At 47.9% G+C, this 21,540-nt stretch overlaps 1 protein-coding gene across 2 annotated transcripts in view; it reads right to left on the reverse strand.

Annotated features, from left to right (window-relative positions):
• LOC147706797 (calpain-1 catalytic subunit-like) overlaps positions 1 to 21,540 on the reverse strand; it is an 861,968-nt gene that overhangs the window by 1,519 nt on the left and 838,909 nt on the right. For both annotated transcript variants that reach the window (XM_086925930.1, XM_086925929.1), the window contains 2 exons: positions 1,492 to 1,608; positions 1,167 to 1,225 (listed from right to left, as the gene is read on the reverse strand). In XM_086925930.1, the coding sequence (XP_086782056.1) occupies positions 1,167 to 1,225; positions 1,492 to 1,608 (176 nt within the window). The remainder of the gene's footprint in view (positions 1 to 1,166; positions 1,226 to 1,491; positions 1,609 to 21,540) is intronic.

Below are 21,540 nucleotides of genomic sequence, written 5' to 3' on the forward strand. Positions count from 1 at the left end.
CTCTAATATATGCCAAAGACAGAAATGGAAGTGGTCCAAAGTCGGTTAACACCAGGAAACATGTTAATAAAACTGTTTCTGCTTTCCTCAGAGATAAACATAGGCTCTATCTTTAACAAAAATCCACGTTTTGACAAGCATGGAATGTATAGAATTAATGGAATTCACTTTGCAGAAGAATGGAACAGGGTGTTTTTAAGCAACATGAAACTCTGCCTACAGTCTTATCTGTAGCTGTCTTTACACAGTCTCAACATGATGGCTCGTGTCAGAGCCACCTAAGTCAAAGTGGCAGATCCTCTGGATAGGTTAACTGCTATTGTTACGTTGGTGGCAGCTGTAGTCTGGTGCTACTGAGGTGAAACATTTTCCCATTTATTTTTATTTTGTGTTAAAATGCCAAAACAGCTCAATAATTCTGCAATAGATGTAGTCACATTATGCCACATAATTTGTCTTTTCTGACCGCATAATTTAGCCAACCCTGTTGCACAATATGGTTTCCTATCACTAAATAAATCTGGTGGCCCTGCCTATAAGTGATGCCTAGACATCACACATTGACAATGCACAGGAACAGGAGCCTGATATTCTTTACGTTTGAGTCAATTTCTTGTTTCTCATAGGCCCAGAAGATCCATGCCACATTTTCAGAAAGTCCTTATAAGAAATACAAATAAAGTAAAAATGGAATAGCTGTTTGCTCACATTTGCTGTTGTGAATATTTGGCAAGGACCTGCTGCTACTGGACAGATGCTGGGTGCTCACGATCTACGGGATCCTATTGCAGTCTTATGTTACGCTTAAACAGAACCTGATTCCTCTATGTGTGCAGACTCTTTCATGGATGTATATTCTAAGCATGGTTTATAAAAGGGCTCCTTTAGTAGTCACATCTACTGTGAACGTGCAGAGGATTTAACTTGTATGTGCATTTTGACTCAGTTCATCCTATGTGGATATCCTGAAAACTTGTCATGTACCCAGCCTTCCTCGACATACAGTGGACATACCTGGATGTTTCGCGGAGAACAGTCTGACACAAAGGCACAGCCATGCACAACCATTTCTGCCTACTGCGGTTAGTCACCCAGTGTCACTAATCATTGCCTTCATGTGCGCTTGTTCAAAGTGGAAATAGAGGTGGGTGCTCTGAGCTGCTCACCTGGGCCAGGCCCATGGCGGAAAGTTCACTGACGTCTTTGGCCTTTGAATTGAAGAACCCTAAAGCAAACAGGGGAACAATTAATTTTGTTGTAAGCGAGATCAAGAGCCCGAGCAGCACTGTGCACAGTGACTCAACCACCGAGATGCATGCAAACTATATGGGCACAGAAGGCAAGAGGGACCTCAACCATAAAGAATTACAATACAGAAGCATACAGAAGCAGTGTTAGAAGACAACACCTCAAAGAAGAGATCAGAAGGGAATTAGAAGAACAAAGCATGCCCTTTGATGCTCACGGTGGAACATCCTGAAAAACACTCACTGATTGCGGCCTCCAGCTTCACCAGGCAGCAGACAAAGTTGTCGAAGTCCACCCCCAACTCCGTGTTGGAGTAACGAGCCACCAGTACCTGTATGGTTTTGTTATCCAGCTTGAACCCTGGAAAACAGAGAAGGAAGTTTAGGTTAACATCAGCATCAGCTGGAACCTCAGCGCCATGTGGTTCAAGCAACCCCTCCAGCAGGCTCTTGTTCCACAAGCACTGTCATGAGAGAAACAGGAACACGCAGGGTTCACCAAGCACACTTGGGTAGTGCCTTAGATCTGCACACTATGGGTTTTCTTTTTTTTGTATTCTGTAACTTGAGGTTATAATTTTATAATAGGAAATTCAGGACTACAAGTCCTAGAATTCTAATTAAAAAAACTTGATAGAGTGACCTAGTCATGTATGACTTTTAAAATGTTTGCACTGCCCCAGTACCTCCTGGAGTAGGCTTGATGGACAAGTGATTTACATTCAGTAACACTCTTTCTGGCGGATACTCTAACTTCAGTTTCCTATCCTTTTAAATAGCCCCAGAAGGAAGACTATATCTAGAGAATTCCTCAGCAATGCTCCTGTGCACTGCCACGTGGCACAGTACTACTATTTGGTAAATCCATACCACGCCAGAAGCACCGACATCAGTTTCTTAAAAAATATCCTTCACTGCCCTCAGATGAGGAGTACATTGAACAAACTGTAGGTGATAGTGTGCTGAACTCTAACTTAGGGCCTTATTACAATGTACACAAGCCCACTTCACATACTGGGAGGAAGGATAGTTGTGAGGAAGCAGTGGTTAGCTAGGGCCTCTCACACAACCAGCATTATCAAAGTTAATTAACTTGTTCTTTTGATGAATGATTCTGAAACGATACAGTCGCAGACGGAATGTGGCTCCTAATGCCTTTCTTGAAGGAAATTTCAAGTGCAGAATCTTTGACACTGGCATTGTCCACTGTGGCAAACAGATCTAGGCAGGACATGTCCCACTGATTGAAGATGCCCATACCACCTCAGGGTGTTAATACCACTCTTGGTCCACCAGCCGATCTCTGCTCAGCTCGTCCACACGGACAATCAGGAACCTTGCAAGATGGTAGCTACCCAAAAAGATCTTCTGCTGGTCCACTGTCTCCAGAAACATAGAGCCTCCAAGCATAGGATCCAGGCCCCCACTCTATCCTGCTAGTTTGGTACACATGGTGTTCATATTGTTCATGAGGGCCTGCACTGGCCTCCCATTGATGGAAGACAGGAAGGTTTTCAGTGCCAGACAAATCATCTGAAGCACCAGAAGCCTTATGTGGATCTGGCTCTTTGTCAGACACCAGAGTTAATAAAAGGTAGGATAAGTACCTTTATGTGTTACATGTCCTGGTAGTGACAAACAGCCTATTTGATTTTTCACTACTGTGAGGCATACTCCTCTCATAGTTTAGCATTGGGAATTCCTTAATATACTCTTAAGCTGTAATTCCTAATAAGAGAGTAGTATCTTTTTCATGGTTCATATATTTGAAATGTAGTGATAAATCTGGCTTATTGATGAGGTTGGATTTAACTTTAGTATTTTAGAAATGCCACTTTTAGAAAGAGACCTCTTCACTTACTCCTCTATGTGCCTGAAAGCCTGTATCCAATACACGTCTGGACTGGGTGAAAGCAACATTTGTGCATTTCCTCTTTACAGCCACAACACAGGACATTTAGCTGCATTTAGTTGCATCTGCGTTCCTCTGCATACCGATGGATCTTTTTGGGCAAGAGGGAGGGGAAGAGCTAACACTTCACATGAATAGATAGTTTTCTGTCCCCACACAAAGGGCTAATTTATCGCCCCATGGCTAGGCTAGCAGGCAGGACTAGGCTGAAAGTTGAACCTGTTTTCAGAGAATTCTCTAAGTAGACTCTTCGTTCGACCTATAACCAGGCACTGCTGGCTCTACATCTGCATATTGAGTCAATACAAGGACCCCCTTCTACTAATGTAAATTACTAGGGAAGGGAAAATGCAACTAGGTTGGACTGATCATATGGCATTAAGCTTCTCGATGCTGCCTGTAACTCTAGTAGTACAGGCACAAGGCCGAAAGGACTTCTGCAGACCTTGGTCAAAAGTAACGTCCTCTGCCTTCAGCCAAGTCTACAGTGCCCCCTCGTTCAATCCGGACGAGGACTCTAATTTCACCTGGGCAAGGCATGAGGGTGTGATTTAGGACGCTCTCTCAAAAGGGTAACTATTCAGGAGAGGGTAGCTCCTGCCCCCTGGTACTCGAATGCCCTTAAGAAGGAGAAGTCCATATGTAGGGCCCTGGAGAGGAAATGGAGGAAGTCTATCACAGAAGCAGAGGAACAACTCTATCGAAGGGCACATGGAGCCTAGCTTAACAGTTGCAATGTAGCAAGAAGGACACATCTGGGCATACGCATTACAGAGGCTAAGAACTCCTTAAAGGAGTTATTAAAGATCTTGAAAGAATTCACAAATCATAAGGTTAATAATGTGGCACCACCCCCTAACCAGGAACTATGTGATGATTTAGCCAAGTATTTCACTCATAAGATTGATTTAGTTTATCAATCTTAAGATTTGGCGGGGGGAGATCAGGTGGAAAGATATTTACCCAGAGACCCTCCGCATGAAACGGTTTCTTCTTTTGGGTTGGATTCCTTCTCTCATGTAACAAATGAGCAAGTGGGCTCTTTACTTAGCTGGGTAAAATCTGGTTCTCCACTAGATCCTGCACCACCAGCGGTTATGGCAACACTCAGTCCGGTTTTAGCCGATGCGCTTGCCAAGGTATATAATATCTCGTTGGATACGGCCATATTCCTAAGTAAGTGGAAGAATGCGCGGGTTAAACCATTTTTTAAAAAGCGCTAGCGGACCCGACTGAGTTGCAGAACTATAGACCGATCTCGCTTCTCCCCTGCTTTTCAAAGGTACTGGAATCACTGGTTAATCAACAGCTATCCCATTATCTGGAACAAAACAACCTTCTGAACCCTTCCCAGTCCGGCATCCGTGCATCACATAGCACGGAAGCTGCACTGCTGGAAGTTACGGACACTATAAGGTTGACACTGGATAGAGGAACCCCGGTGATCTTAGTCCTCCTTGATCTGTCAGCAGCTTTTAACTAAGCATGGGCGGATTCTGCGGATCCACGATCCGCGGATTTTGCAGATTTGCGGATCGTGGATCCGCAAAATTTGCGGATTTGCGGATCCGCGGATTTGGGGCGGCGGCGGGGCTTCCATGCGAGTGCACATGCCTCTTGTGAGGCCTCTATCCAGCATCACAGCTGATTTTCCACGGTAGAGTTGGGAAGAAGGCACACCTGTCCAGCCTCGACGACGCTCACGATTGTTTTTGGGCTAATGAATGAGTCACTGAATTGGAGCATCAACTAGTTCGAGCGACAATGTGTGTGTTACTATGCAATCGCCCCGTCGGGCGCAGGGGTCCCTTGAGTGAGCTGTCCATCATAGTGGGTGAATGGCGGGAAGACGGTGCAAACCGCGAGTGTGTGGGCGGGGCCAAACGGGCAGGGCTACCATGCGAGTTCACATGCTTCTTGTGTGTATAAAAGGTCAGAGAAAGATCAGTTCAGCAGATGAAGAGAAATAAGCTCCTGGTCACAGAAACAGCACGGGTATTGCGCTGGTGAAAGTCAAGGATGCAAAAGCCTCTATCCAGCATCACAGCTGATTTTCCACGGTAGATTTGTGAAGAAGGCACACCTGCCTCGACGACGCTCACGATTAGGGCATGTTGTAACTATTTTAGGATGGCACCGGCAAGCTGCCAGCGCCATCCTAAAATACTTACTAAATTAGCTTCAACAGGAAGCTCTAATAGATAAAATAAAGCAGGTGCGAGCAACTGCTTTATTTTATCTATTAGAGCTTCCTGTTGAAGCTAACTTAGTAACTATTTTAGGATGGCGCTGGCAGCTTGCCGGCGCCATCCTAAAATAGTTACAAGTTGACAGGCCAGCCAGGCTCCAACTTTTGCCCCCGGAATCCGCCGCTCGCGGATTTGCGAATTCGCGGTAAATTCGCAGGAGTTCGCGGATCGCGAATTTACCGAAAATTCGCAAAATCCGCGAGCGGAACGGATTTTGCGCTCATGCTTACTTTTAACACTATCTCTCACAATATACTACTTGACAGATTGGGGGGGGGGGTCGGGGTCAAGGGCCAGGCTCTCAAATGGATACAAAGTTATCCAGCTGGACTCCTTTACGTTATAGACTATAGTGGTGGACAGGGGAGTTCCTCAGGGATCTGTCCTAAGTCCCACCCTATTTAATGTGTACATGACTCCCTTGGCTGATTTCATCAGAGGCCATGGATACGAAACCATCTCGTATGCTGACGACACGCAGCTAATTGTCCCCATTGAGGAGGACATTGTGTCAACCCAACTTGAATTTAAAAACTGCATGTCTAGCATTGCGAGCTGGATGAGGAAGAGTTTTTTACAGCTCAGCTCCTCTAAAATGGAGATCTTGCTGTTCGGGAAGGCAGAAGCAATCTGGTCTCCCGAGTGGTGGCCTGCTGAGCTGGGTGAAGCCCCCTCTCCTAAGAGCTGGGCTAAGAACCTTGGCATTAGGATATATAATAAACTATCAATGGAGGAGCAGGTGAAGACATTGTCAGGCACCTGCTTCAGCAAAATGAAGATGCTTAGGAAGATCTTTCCCTGGATCCCTCTTTCAGCAAGAAAACCCTCATCCAATCACTCTTGGTAAGCCGACTGGACTACTGTAACTCATTGCTGGTGGGAGTAAGGGAAGATCTCCTATCAAAACTACAGGTGGGACGGCAGCCGCCTTGCCCTCAATAAGCCAGCGTGGACCCCTTCAGCCCCCCTGCTGAACCAGCTTCACTGGCTCCTGGTCAGGAAACGAGCTATTTTTAAGATGCTCTGTGTGGTCTTCAGATCACTACAGGGGAAAGGCCCTGTTTATCTTAGAAATAAACTAATATGGTACCACCGACAACTAAGATCTAGTAATGGCAATCTCCTGTGCATCCAAAGAATAAACAGGGCAAGGACGGGTGGGGGAGCGTTTTCCTATTTGGCCGCTAGCCATTGGAATAATCTGCCCAGAACATTAGGGCCTGCGGTGAGCTAACCAGCTTTAAGAAACTTTTAAAGACCTGGCTGTTTTAGATGCACACGCACAATGAGTACCCATTTCTCAAAGCGCCGAGAGATCCCCTTGGGGATGATTCGTTGCGCTCTATAAATGAGTAAAATAAATAAATAAACTATTGAAGATGATTCCCTAGGCAGCTATCGGTCTATTGGATATATAAGACCTTATACTGAACACACATAATATTTATGGATAGTGTACAATAATATCAAAAGAAGATGCATTTTATCCATACAAGATTCTTTAAAATAACCATTCCAAGTTTAGTGGTAATTCATAGGAAATACAAATATAAGAAAATAACATCACAGTGTAACCCAGAGAATAAACAATATTGACTACATATAACTTACATAATTATATAATCAATCATAAGACTAATGATAGTGTGATAGAGTTAACAAATAACAAATTAAAACAATCTAAAACCTCATAGATTAGCAATACAATCTAGTGGCTTTGATATATTGGTGAAGATACTAAGAGGATTCATGTGATGTTATTGTCTTATATTTGTCTTTCATATGAATTACCACAAAACCTGCAATGGTTATTTTAAAGAATCTTGTATGAATAAAATGAACCTTTTTGAATATTATTGTACACTGAGTCCATAAATATTATGTGTGTTTAGTATAAGGTCTTATATATCTGCATATTGCCAGAAGTACTGATGTGCTGCCAGGAGGGACTGCCGCTTTGCTAACTGCTCTGCTGCGTAAGCCTGCTGCTTGCTGAGCTGCAGGAGGGACTACCACTTTGCAATCTGGCTTGCTGTGTTGGCCCGCTGCTTACTACCTTTGTGCTGTGCTAAACTGCAAGTGTTCTCGAAGGGATTGCTGGCTTGCCCCCTTTTTAGGCCTTAGGATCATCAATGACCTCACCCTCTTCCACTGTCATGGGACTACCTAACTGGTGAGTCCAGCAAGTGGGTTTTGACATGGATCAGCTTGTGAGCTGATGTCAGCCTCCATTTTAGCACAAAGATCAGCGTTTTCCCTTTGCTGAGAATTGTTCTACAACCGGCACTGTCTGCATGGCTCAACTTGTGCCGGCTGTGCTTGTGCCTATCTAAGTCACTTCTAAGCATGGGCGAATTTTGCGAATCTGGCGTTCGCGAATTTGCGTATTTGCGAACGCTCAATCCGCAAAATCCGTGAATTCTCGCGAATTTGCAGATTTTTTTGTTTTTATAGTGTTCGCAAGGGTTTCTGCCAGTTCGCGAGGATTTTGTACCAGTTCGCAATTGAGAACTTACTTGTCGGCACGCAACGGTCGCGACTATGTTGTTTCTACATCTGGTTCATCATCACAGGTTCACAGCACCCTCTGTTTCAACACTGCCACCCTCTGTTTCACCCATGCCACCCTCTGGTACATCAATGCCACCCTCTGGTTCATCATCATCACTGTAGATTATGGGGGGAAAAAGCAAGCACAACTGCCCTGCTTCAACTGACATGAATTAATTTGAGGTTGATTTATTAATGTGTCATTGTTTTAAAATTCCAGTCTGGCACCTGCTTCCTTATCTGTAATTTGCTTTCTGTTGCAGTGCAATTTTTTTTTCCAGGACCTTTGTGGCCTACTTGTAGCTATTCTATGATCCGGCTGTGAGGGTCAGAGCAGGGTCATACAATTGTTGCAACTAGCAACTGAACTCTGGAGGGGCCCAGTCAGGAAGCACTACAGGGAATGGTTACTAATGATGAATTTGAACTTTTGCACCTGCTGAGTGCTTTCAGTTTAGCAAAACTCGTTTTTCTGCAGAACAGCAAAAGTAATGCCCCAAACAAACTTACTTGTGAAAGTTGATTTCTAATCCAAAAGTGATCCAAAGAAAGTCAAAAGGCCTCAAATCCAAAAAAGGGCAGGCAAATGTCAACCTGAGGAGTTATTCTGATAAAAATCATCATTTTCAGAAGGTCTATGCTGCTTGCTAGTGGATTTCTTGTGCAGAATTGCAAATTTTGTAATTTCGCGAGTGCGAGATTGCTGCTGCCCGCCGCACCTACATGTTCGCAATTGCGAACTTACGCCGCACGCCGCAAAATTGTATCACCAAGAAAAAAAAATCCGCTGCGTGCGAATTTGCAGATTTTCGGTAAATTCGCGAGCGTTCGCGGAATCGCAAATTTACCGAAAATCCGCAAAATCCGCGAGGAGAACGGATTTTCCTGCCCATGCTTAGTCACTTCTGCACTTCCAGCGGCTGCAGCGCCTGCCAGCATGGCCCTACGGCGACGCGATGCCCAGGTGACCAGGGGCCGGTCCAGGGGCATAAGGTTCATCAGCAATCCACGAGCATGCTGTTGTGACCCAGTATAACCAGCCACACGGGCCCGCTTACGACGCCAGCTAGTGACTCGATGAACAAGTTACTTACCTTTAGTAACGATATATTTGTAAGAGACATATATTACTTATAGATTCCTTACCTTAGAATTACCTCCAGGCGTCAGACTGGATCCGGAGATTTTTTCTTTAGCAGTACCCCTGCGCATCGTTGGCGTAGTGGTTGCCAGAATGATGTTGCGGAGTCTACTTAGATGCTGCCCCAGCACGCTGAGGTCAGTTCTTTACACGACATTCCACACAAGAAGCGCAGAGCCATGCAAGACACTGCTCACTGGTGCACATAACTAGGGCCCTGAAAGGGAGTCCCTCACTCTAGAAGTGAGTTTGCAGAACGGAGAGGATTTGTGAGACGGTAAAGAATATTTAACTAATGTATGTGTCGTACAGATATATCATTACCGTAGGTGGGAATCTTGTTCACCTGAAAGAGAATATTTGTTTTAGATTCCTTACCTTAGAATAGATACCCCAGCAATACCAACCCCGGAGGTGGGTCTGCAAACCAAGTTCACACCAGAAAGTCCTGGAGTACTGAACGGCCAAAGAAGCTGTCGTTCCCGACTTGACTATCCAAGTAGTACTGTTTAGTGAACATGTGCAGTGATGCCCACGTGGCTGTCTGGCAGATGTCACTGAGGGGGACTCCATGTCCGAAAGCAGTAGTGGCTGCCGTAGCCCTGGTGGAATGGGTGTGCAGTCATACCGGAGGCTCCTTTTTCGCCAAGCGATAGCAGATTTTAATGCAAAGGGCGACTCATCAAGAGATGGTCCGTTTTGGGCGGACCTTTCTTGGCGCCCACATAGCCAACAAAGAGTTGATCCTCCACCCGGAATTGTTTTGTGCGATCCAGTTAAAATGATAACGCACATTTTGGATCAAACCGGTGGAGTCTTTCCTCCTCCTTGGAAAAATGCTGGGGCGGGAAGAAGGTGGGCAAAGTGATGGTCTGTCCTATGTGGAAAGAGGTAACCTCTTTGGGAAATAAAGAAGGTCTAGTTTGAAGGACAACTTTGTCCGGATAGACAGTTAGGAAAGGAGGTTTAGAAGATAGAGCCTAAAGCTCACTCACCCTGCCAGCAGAGGTGATGACAACCAGAAAAGCAGCCTTTAAAGTCGAGAGAGAGGACAATTTTGTAGTGGCTTGAAAGGAGCACACATAAAGTAAGTTAAGACCAGATTCAAGTCCCACTGGGGCATTATGAAATGAATAGGAGGAAAGAGGTGAGTAATGCCCTTAAGAAACCTATTTACAAAAGGGGACTTGAAAAGAGAACGATGATCAGGAAGGCAAAGAAAGCCCGAGATGGCCAAAAGTTAGCCTTTAAGAGTGCCCAAAGCAGAGCCCTGCTGGCCCAAAGAAAGAATGAAGAGGAGAACCTCTGAAAGAGGAGCAGAAAGGGGATCCACAGTCTTTGCTGTGCACCATGCGACAAATTTGTTCCATCTACAGGCATATACCATTTTAGAGGAGGGACGCCTGGCTGCCAAGATGACATTACAGACTTTGTGAGGAAGGTCAAAAGCTGTCAACTGTCGGCGCTCAATCTCCACGCAAGGAGGTGAAGGCTGGACAGGTTTGGCTGGATGACTGTCCCCTGTGACAGAAGATCTTCCAGAAGAGGCAGTCTGATCGGAGGATCGATGGCCATGTTCAAGAGCTCGGGATACCAGACTCTTCGTGCCCAGTCCGCAGCCACAGGAATGACTTGGGGCCAGTCCCACTTAATCTTCTTCAGCACTCTGGGCAGAAATGGTTTCGGCAGAAAGGCGCATAGAAGACCGCAATTCCACTCGCGACGAAAAGCATCGCTGAGCGAGTGCCGCCTTGGAAATTCCAAAATGCAGAACTGCTGACATTGCGTGTTCTCTTTGGTGGTAAACAGATCTAACCAAGGCTCTCCCCACTGCTGAAAGAGACCTTGCACCACCATGGAGTGAAGACATAATTCGTGATCCATCATGCACCTGCTGCTGAGTTCGTCGCCTTGGCTTTCAGAGAACCTTCCGGGTGGAGTCACATGGCTTGAAGCCATTCCAACGATGGGACATCTCTACGTGCTGTCTATAACAAGTCACAGACTTGGTTGCAATGCGTACTGTTCACATTCAAAATCGAAATAACGTTTTTTTTGCTTAAAACTCTCTACTCCTTGTTTCATTAGAATACTTGTTTTTATTCAATCAGTATTCTTTAATCCTGTCCAGATGGTCACAACTGCCGAATACTTGCAGTAACGAAGCGTCTACACCACTGTGCAACAGCGCCAAAAGTTACATGCCAGTGACATGCTGCTGACTGCTGCTACATCATTGCTGGATGACCCATGATGCGCTGGACTGAGGCGCCTGGAGCTGCATCCTGGTGGACTCGCTCATGCGAGCACTGCGGTGCCCAAGAGGTGACTGGACCTCACAACAGGTGTGCACAGTGATCCCGGCACGATAGACAGTAGCGGTGAGTGAGCTGGCATCCCACCCCCAGCACTTAGCAACAGGACTACCTCCCTGCTTACCTGCAGTGGCGGGGAGGTCTCGCACTCCCACAAAAACACTCCTGCTGCCACCATCCTGCTACCCCTGCGGGTGCTGGGCTGCTATCGTCCTCTCAGGGGGGCCGGGAACCACCATAGTTAATGTACGACGTCATATCACTGCCTGTGGCGAGACAAGCGCCGGAGGCACACAGGCCTCATTCCTCGGACCTGCATCGCTACAGCTTCGCCAACGGAGGGATGGCGCAGCGGCAGCGCAAACCACCCGCGCACCAGAGGTGCTCTCTGCAGCCCGCTGACGGCTTCACAAAGGCACGGCAGCCCCACCACAGCCTAGCACTCAGACAACAGAACAGGTGCTTTGAGAGCCCGGTGTTTGCTCTTGACGACGATACATTGGAAAGCAGGCCCCCACTGCCATTTTCGCTGCAGTGCTCTCTCACCCGCCCTTAACATCTTGTCAAGAAAGTCACAACTGCCAAATAATTCCAGCAACGAGGTGACTTTATCATTGTGCAACGGCACCACAAGTTGAAACTAGTGGCACACTGCTGACTGCTGCTGCAATGTTGTTTGGTGCACGGCGCCACTTGGGAAGGGAGCGCCTGGAACTGCAATCCGGCAGACTCGCTCACACGAGCACAGTGACGCCCACGAGGGGATTGGGCATCACAACCAGCATGATCAACAGTTGCGCGAGCGCACTGACGCCTCGCCCTAAGTGCTTAACATCAGGATTGCCTCCCCACTTGCCTGCGGTGGTGGGGGGTCCCGCATTCCTTCAAAATCACTATTGCTGCCACCATCCTACCATCCCTACGGGCGCTAGGCCACTACTGACCTCCTGGGGCTTGGGAACAGCCATAAACAACAAGCACCAGTATATCATCGCTTGTGGCGCAACAACCGCCGGAGGCATACACATTTCGGTACTGGCACCCACGCCACTGCAGCACTGCCAGGAGAGGGATGACGATATGGCAGTGCAAGCCATCTAAGCATCAAATGTGATACCCGCAGGCCGCGGACGGCTCCACAGAGACGTGGCAGTCACGTCAGGGCCCAGCGCTCAGACACTAGGACAAGCGTTGTGAGAGCCTGGTATTTTCTCCTGACAATGGGCCCCCTCTGCTATCTCCGCCACAGTGCTCTATCCGCCCCAAGACTGAGGCCCAGTAACTTCCATCATGACCGCCATAGCAATGCTATTTCTGGAGGCTCACCTGGTGCAGTAAGACGCTGACCCAAGCCGGCAGGTTGGGCGCTCCTAATGCTCAGTGATACCCTCGATAGTCGCTAGGCTTGGGATGAGTTGCTGTGCCTCAGTCAGCAGGCACCCCGACTCAAATAAACAGTTGGTATCGATACTCACATCAATTTGCTTGGCCGAGACAGGAACAGAGAAGATATCCCGCCTAACTCGCCCCGCCGGTGGACTCCAGGCACTGCACACGTGTTGGCAGGCACTGTTCAGGAGCCTTAAATATATAGAGCATGGGGAAAGCAGACACACGACAACCGAGGCTGACATTCGAGGCCAAGAATAGCAGCCGTATAATGCAGGAAGACCCAGTCCTGGCCAGGGCTGAACCTGCAAGTCGGTCGTCGCCCACACCCGATGATGACATGAAAGCCCTACTTCTAGAGATGCCCAAAGACTCACATCCCTTGCAGATAAAAGGGACACCATGCATAACCGGCTGGACGCCATTGTGCACAAATTAGAAGGACACGAAGAACGCATTACAGAAGCGGAGCGTCGTATCTCCAACACCAAGGACTCCACGGCTCATCTTCAAACCAACGTGGCGCAAATGGACAAACTGCTGAAGATTATTGCAGCAAAAAAGGAGGATCTTGAAGCGTGCAGTAGACGGAACAATATCCATGTCCTTGGCATTCCTGAGAGCACCAATACTGGAAAGATGGAGGAGTACATAGAAAGACTGCTGCTTGACACAATAGGAGCGGAATCCTTCTCGTACCAATTCATCGTCGAGAAAATGCATAGATCCCTCGGCTCTAAGCCTCCCCCAGGAAGCACAACTCGCCCCATCATAGCCCGGCTCCTCAATTACCGGGATCGAGAAGTCGCCCTAAAAGCTGCTCTGGAGAAACTTCAATTCACTTTCAAAGTAAATACCTTTACCATCTACCCGGACTTTAGAGCAGCTGTCCAAGAGGAAAGGCGCAAGTTAATGCCTGCCAAGCAAAAATTAAGAAAGGCTCAAATTGAATATGCTCTTCTGTACCCAGCGCACTTACGAGTTAAGCACCGAGGCAAACAAACATTTTTTACACAAAGTAGACAAATCATGAAGTGTATCAAACGCAACAATAAATCATCTGCCTCTTCGACCTCATCACCTAGATCGAGATCTTTGGACCCTGAATAACTGATACCGACACCAAGTCACAGTCGTATTCTGGATGACCCGTGATGGCGCAGCGGCAAAACATCTCATGAAAATGGGAACAGACATCTCCCAGAGTTGATCACTGGTCGCCATCCACCAGATAAGTGACACACTGGACCTGCTTGGCTCTCAACACCGAGCACCCCTGCCCTCTCAGAGTTTTGCCCACTCCATCGCTTTAGCTCTCAGAGGGAGGGGCGAGACCGTGCATGCACCTAGGAGTCCCCCCCGAGGGTGCTCCCCCTTTAGTATGTTTTTACATGTCATAGTTGCACGCAGTATGTTCATGATGCTACTGGGAACTAGGGAGGGGGGTGAGGCACATCTTACTGGCATGTTTGGGATGCTTACGTGGGATGGGGCGGGATTGAGATTGTTCTTGAAGCTTATTAGCAGCGCACAAGACACACATGGCAGATGTATTATTGTCGTTGTTTTTCCTACCTACCTTATGGACATGGAGTAGCCACACTCTGGTCCTTCATAACCCGCTACAGCTCGTGCCTAACCTAGCACCCTCCCCCACTTTACAGATCCTCACATGGAATGTTAGAGGGTTGGTAGACCTTAGGAAATGGTGCAAAATACTGGCATACTTAAACAGGCACCAGATCCATATTGCGATGCTCTAAGAGATCCACGTCCATCCTAAACATAAGAACACCTTCGCGCACAAATGGAATGAACACAGAATCTTTTCCTCTTATTCCTCCTATTCCAGAGGGATAGCCAAACTCATAAAAAAATGAACTCCCTTTGCCCTGGTTGGCCCAGCCTGCCCAATCCACACGGATGATACTGTATTGCATGGGGCAGGCTGGGCACAGAATCAATAACCCTGGCCTGCTGTTATGGCCCCAACATCGACTCCTCCGATTTCTTCACAATGCTATGAGGAAAGATGATAGCGATAGGGTCTGCACCCATAATATGGGGTGGGGATTTTAATGTCGCCCTTAACACAACTGTAGATAGACCCAACACCTCGGTACACCACTACAACAGATCACATGAAGCTATGCATGGCATAGTGACAGACACCGGTTTACTGGATGCATGGCGCCACCTTCACCTTCACACCACTGAAGGTACTCACTTTACCGCTCAGTATGCATCCTGGGCTGGACTAGACTACATCCTACTTACACGAGGACTGGGTCCGCTGCTTAACACTGTGACGCACTTAGCACACACTTATTCCGACCATGCCCTGTACGAGTAGGGCTTACCCCCTGGGTTATGGTCTCCCGCGCAGCATCTGGAGACTACCCCCCTAACGTTATTAGATGCAGCATTTCAGGATGAGCTGGGGCAAGATATCCAGGAGTTTTTACAGAACAACAAAGGGTCTGTAGATAGTATCAACATGGTCTGGGAGGCCTTCAAGGTCATAATCCGGGATTTCAGTATTTCAAAGAGCTCAGGTGTTATGAGAGACATACAGAGAACACTAAAAAAGCTAGAAGCTGAGCTTAAGGAATTGGAGACTAGGCTCGCAGCAGGCCCTGATGGACCGACACAACACACGTTCCCGAGACAAACTCACAGAGTATACGGATACTGCGGTCCGAGAAGCACGTTTCAGGGGTAAACATTAGGTGGCCCAAAGATATGGCGAGGGCAAGCGCTGGGAAAGGTCTTGGCCAAAACAATACGAAGGCCCCGCTTTTCAAATTATATCCTAGAGATAGCTGGTCCAGGGGACGCACTCTACAGAGACACCACTGATATTCTTAATACGTTCTCCACACATTACTCCTCGCTGTACACATCCAACAGACACAACACCCACAACCTAGACAACTATTTGAAGGACGCGGCATTGGCATGGTTGGATGATTCCCAACGGGGGTTTCTCTGCGCCCCCTTCGAGATTGATGAAATACGGACAGCCATAATGCAAATGAAATCAGACAAGACCCCAGGCCTAGACAGGCTTCCCATTGAATTCTATAAAACTTACATAGACCTCTTAGCTCCCATCCTCAAAGAAGTGTACGAAGATGCCCTTGAGCCTAGACGCCGGCATACTCTCCATGAGGGATGTGCTCATCACTTTCCTACTCTAACCTGGAAAACCAGCCATACACTGCGATTCCTATAGACCGTTGTCCCTAATCAACTGCAACACTAAAATTTTAGCCAAAGTCATAGCCAACCGTTTAAATCTGCTTATGGAGAAGCTGGTTTTCCCCGACCAACCGTGCTTCATTCCCGGACCGGCAACCACTCACAACCTCAACACCTTCTTTTCAACCCTTCATAATGTCGATCCCGACTTTCCACTGGCAGCTGTCTTCTTAGACACCATGAAGGCCTTTGATTCAGTCGAATGGGATTACCTATTAGGAATCTTGCAATGGATGGGCTTCCCCCTACTGTTTCTCTCATGGATCAGACTATTATATAAACTCCCCACAGCCAAAGTCCTCATCAATGGTCACCTATCTGCAGCCTTCCTCATCACTGGAGGTATCCAACAGGGGTGCCCACTCTCTCCCCTGCTCTTCGCGTTAGGGGTATAGCCATTGGCGGCATAATTTACGACGTCATCATCTGGACAAGGCACTGCATTGTCAATTACGCTTAATACTACTTTTGCTTTATGCGGATGATATTATTCTTTATGTTAGAGGATAACATAAACCCACTCTTATAAGAATTCATTGTTTTTGGGAAACTCTCTGGGATTCAAATACATTGGGGCCATTCCCCCTGGATTTCCCACTAGAGTGGTGCCACTCAGACACATGGTATCTAGGGATCCGTGTCACCAGAGATAGGGAGGAAGTAATGTGCCTCAATTATGGTACTGCCCTAGATCACAGACATTGTCGCCCGTTGGCTAGCCCTGCCTCTCTCTCTTGCGGGTTGTGCTTCCTTGATTAAAATGGTGGTGCTCCCAAAGCTATTGTACTTATTTCTCAATATCCCATATCACCCTGGGAGACATTTTTTCCAGGCGCTACGATCAGAAATGATCAGGTTAGTATGGGGAGGCAAGCAACCGTGGCTGCAATGGAACATACTCACTAGACCTTATTCTCTGGGGGGATTTGACATCCCGAATTTTGAGCTATACAACACATGCGTCCAAGCACACTGCACTTATTATTGGGTTCACCCCCCCAGTTACATGCCGCAGGTCGCCGCGGAACAGTGGCTGGCCGATCCTGTACCACTAGATGGCGCAATATGCATAATCCCCCCAACCGCGGGACAAGACCCCAACTACGGTATTCTGCACAATCGCAGCCTGGAAGCGCATCTCGACTCTACTACACTGTCCCATGCTTTACTCACCACTGCTCCCCCTATCATATCACCCTTGCATGCAATTACTCCAGAAGGGGAGATTTCACAAGCTCTTAGAGCGGACCCATATCAAAACATGGGGTGACCTTTATCGCAATGGGCAATTCCGGACACTAGATCAAATATTCCCTGAAGCCCAACCGTCCCCTCTGGACGTATTCCTCTATGTGAGGCTCCGCCATTCTATGCTGTTCATTACCCCAGAATTCCCCCAAGAGCCTCCTACACTGGCCCCTCTGCAACTGATGCTTTGTGCAACTTCCCCGGGCCATATGGTATCCCTACTATGCCAAACTACGCACACGCTGCAGAATGTACCCCATTGTCCCTCTCACGCACACTGAGACTCGGAGCTCAGACACAAGCTCACCGACGACCAATAGGCATACTGCTGTCTGCAAACAGAACAAATCTCAGCGAGCAGCAGATTGCACATTTAACATTTTTGCACCGTCTCACTCCAGTTAAAATGCAGTACAAACTGAAAGACACAGACTGCTGTGATAGATTTGGTACTCCGTGGGCGGATTTCATTCACTTGGCCTGGGAGTGTCATGGGGTGCGCGACTATTTGGATCAAGTTTTTAATGGCCTGGACCAGATGACAATGCTTTCATTAGAACGCACTCCGCTGGTCGCCTTACTGGGATACACCACACTCATTGCTAAGCCTTATCGCCGGTACACCGCCACTGCCTTGTTAATGGCTAAACACCGAGTTGCCTGTAGTTAGGGCAGGGGACGAGCACCGCAGTTCCAGGACTGGCTCAATGACTTAATTTACTGCCAGGAACAACTGACTAACTATGCTGAATTGCTCCGCCTGGCTTCACGACCCAGGGATCTTTGGGACCCTCTCAGAACTTACTTCCTCGCACACCCAGAAGCCGCCTAATGCCACCACAGAGACACTAGAGCATGGGTACTTATAGTACGGCCCGCGGGCCGGTGGCGGCCCGGCAAGCATTCCTGGGCGGCCCGCAGACATTGCAGACACCTGTGTTTAAAATTAAATAAATTAAATAGTGTTTGCAAATACAGCCGCAGCAGCTTGGACTCAGACTGTGCTCTGTGGGGGCCGGGTGATTCCAGTGATTGTCAGAGGGGAGCTGCAGGGGCCTAAGAGTTGAAATTCAACAAAGCCTAATTAACATGTAAATGGTCTTTTAAAGACCCACGAAGTACTGTGTGCGTGCGGCCGGGGAAGCTGTCTCAACCCGGGCTGACACACACACACGGGTGAGAGGACAGAGAGGGAGGGTCGAAGACACAGAGGGAGGGAGAAGGGAGACACAGAGAGAGGGCAGGAAGGAGGGAAACAGAGAGTGGGAGACAGGGAGGGAGACACAGAGGGAGGAAGGGAGGGAGGAGGGAGACACAGAGGGAGGGAGGGAAACAGAGTGGGAGACAGGGAGGGAGACACAGTGGGAGGGAGCGAAACAGAGTGGAAGACAGGGAGGGAGACACAGTGGGAGGGAGGGAGACACAGAGAGAGGGAGGGAGACAAGGAAGGAGACACAGAGGGAGGGAAGGAAACAGAGAGTGGGAGACAGGGAGGGAGACACAGAGGGAGGGAGGGAGGGAGCGAGGGAGGGAGGGAGGGAGGGAGGGAGGGAGGAGGGAGACACAGAGGGAGGGAGGGAAACAGAGTGGGAGACAGGGAGGGTCACGCAGTGGGAGGGAGCAAAACAGAATGGGAGACAGGGAGGGAGACACAGTGGGAGGGAGGGAGACACAGAGAGAGGGAGGGAGACAAGGAGGGAGATACAGAGGGAGGGAAGGAAACAGAGAGTGGGAGACAATGAGAGAGACACAGTGGGAGGGAGGGAGACACAGAGGGAGGGAGGGAGGGAGACACAAAGGGAGGGAGGGTGACACGGAGGGAGGGAAACAGAGTGGGAGACAGGGAGGGAGACACAGAGGGAGAGGGGGAAACTGGAAGGGAGACACAGAGGGAGAGTGGGAGACACAGGGGGAGACACAGAGGGAGAGTGGGAGACTGGAAGGGAGACACAGAGGGAGAGGTAGACACGGAGGCAGACACAGAGGGAGAGCGGGAGACAGGGAGGGAGTGTCTTGAGAGGTTTTTTGGCTCTATTTCAGAGTGATGAAGACTTTAAGCTTGCTCACACCTATGGTCTGTATTCTTACCTTGTGTTGGCCCTTTTAAGCCCTTTTTCCAGACCTAGAAGAGGATAGCTGCTTTATATGATGATAGATCCCTTATTCTTGACTCTAATCCATCTATTGCCTATTGGCTTTGACATAATTATGTGTCCTTTCATTATCCTGCCTATAGTAGAGGGTGGATCCTGTGGTCCTGACTTTATATTACACATTGGTATGGGTTGTGTAGGTACTCTGACAGAGCTAAGGGTTATTTCATCCTTCTCAGGCCTACAAGGCCCAGAACTAGAGAGACTCCATTTTGCGTTCTATCCCTGCAGAGCTGAGATGCTTGAAGGGGAAAGGTAATATTTTGGTTTTGAGCTGTTGTTCGTCCTAAGCGAACCGGAGAGAACCGGCCAGAGCTGAATCTAATCAAGAAGTGTCCCTGGGCTCAGGTCTCTAGACGAAACAAGCAGTTGATCACTGTGGGAGCGTCTAGAGCAAGGAGCCCGGTGCATGGACCTGGCGGGAGGAGGCTGATGGCTGGAACTTTCCATGAGGAAACAGCATTCTATAATAGTGAAGTGCAGAGGCGGAGTTAGTGAGTTGAGTTGGAGTTGCAGAAAGAGCTTGAGCTGGAGAGAGTTCGAGCGAGAAGGAGTTGAGCTGGAGTTGCAGAAGGAGTGGAGAATCAGAAAGAGTTTATGTTGAATTGGAGCAGAAGAGAGGAGTGGAGTTGCAGGAGGAGAAGAGACAGAAGATGCTTGGAACAGAGAGAAGACAGACAGACAGTCAGTGAGCTGGAACTGAAGGAAGCAGTCAGAAGCAGTTGCTTATCAGGAGGAGTTGTGAATAGCTGGAGTCTGAAGCAATGCCTTTTAGAAGAGACTGAAGTTATATCATGGATTAATCTGTGGGAGCAGCTGGAGTGAATTGGACATTGGCATGGAGACAATCAGATAGAGTGAAGAAGCTAGTGGAACGAACGATTATCAGAGCGGCAGAAACCATTAGACTGAAGTTGGAAGGTGGAGAGAGTCCGTGGGGGAGAGGAGTCCAGTGCAAAGTGATCAGCGCAGATGTGTGTCCAAGAGTGCAGGAGAGAATCTGACTAGAAGTTAAGACACAGACGAGAGAGAAGCCCAGATGACAGCTAGAGCAAGACTTCATACTCCCTAGGTGATATTGTTCCTTACTTTTCAAATATTAACCTTGTCCTTATATTATATGTCTAATCCTTTTCTTTCAGCGGTGTGTTACAGTTCCTTTTAGTTACAGAGACCCAGCAGATTTGTGTATGTGTATTCTATTGTTATTGTAATAAAGATACCCCAGTTCTTAGTGAACCAGTGTGCATGTGTTATTCTTATGATAAAGCTAGCCTTTCTTCTAACCAGATGCTTTAGCAACTGATGGATCAAAAGGAAATAGGAGCGTTTAAATCAGGGAATAACTCTTGCATACAGTGTGTGTCTCTTGTTCTTAAAGCACAGGTAACCTTTCCTTCTAGTCAGGTGTTACAGCCAGAACAGATGCTGCCCCTGATCCGGTAAGTAGCCATTGAATAATTAGGGAGAGAGAGGAGCCCTTGGGCTAGGAAAATAGACAGACACTAAGTGATTCAGCCATCCCATAATATTATTGTAGTAGCGAACCTTTAGTGAATAGTGAGAGAAACTTCCCAACATAGAGAGAGAGAGAGCTGAAGATATTCATAGGAAAGTGATCGTCGTTGTGTAGCGGCGTTAGTGAGAGCACTGATTGTGGTCAGTGTGTATACCCGCAAGATTGTGGCTTGAGAGAGCACCGGGGGGATACGGTGTGTAATGAGATCGCCTCTAGGGAAAGTGGCGTTAGTGAGAGCATCAGGTGGAAGCCTGATGTGTAGGTCCGCCGGATTGTGGTCCGGATAAAAAGAGAGCACTGGGGCTGCAGCTCAGTGTGTATGGCACGACGGATTGCGTTTTGAGTGAGCACTGATGGTAATCAGTGTGTAATGGTAAATAATCAGAACTGCCCCAGGGTAGATTAGTATGGGCCCATGTGGTCGTGAGACTATGAGGTATGAGTGTGTTGTAGGGCATGGACATCCTTAGTAATCAGTGAGTATTCCTAGTAATCCCTATAGATTTAGTGGTGTTTCTGATGATATGAGCTTGTATATTGCGAGTTCCCCATCCTC

This window comes from Lissotriton vulgaris, chromosome 6 (genome assembly GCF_964263255.1).
Source record: "Lissotriton vulgaris chromosome 6, aLisVul1.2, whole genome shotgun sequence".
Lineage (NCBI taxonomy): Eukaryota > Metazoa > Chordata > Amphibia > Caudata > Salamandridae > Lissotriton > Lissotriton vulgaris.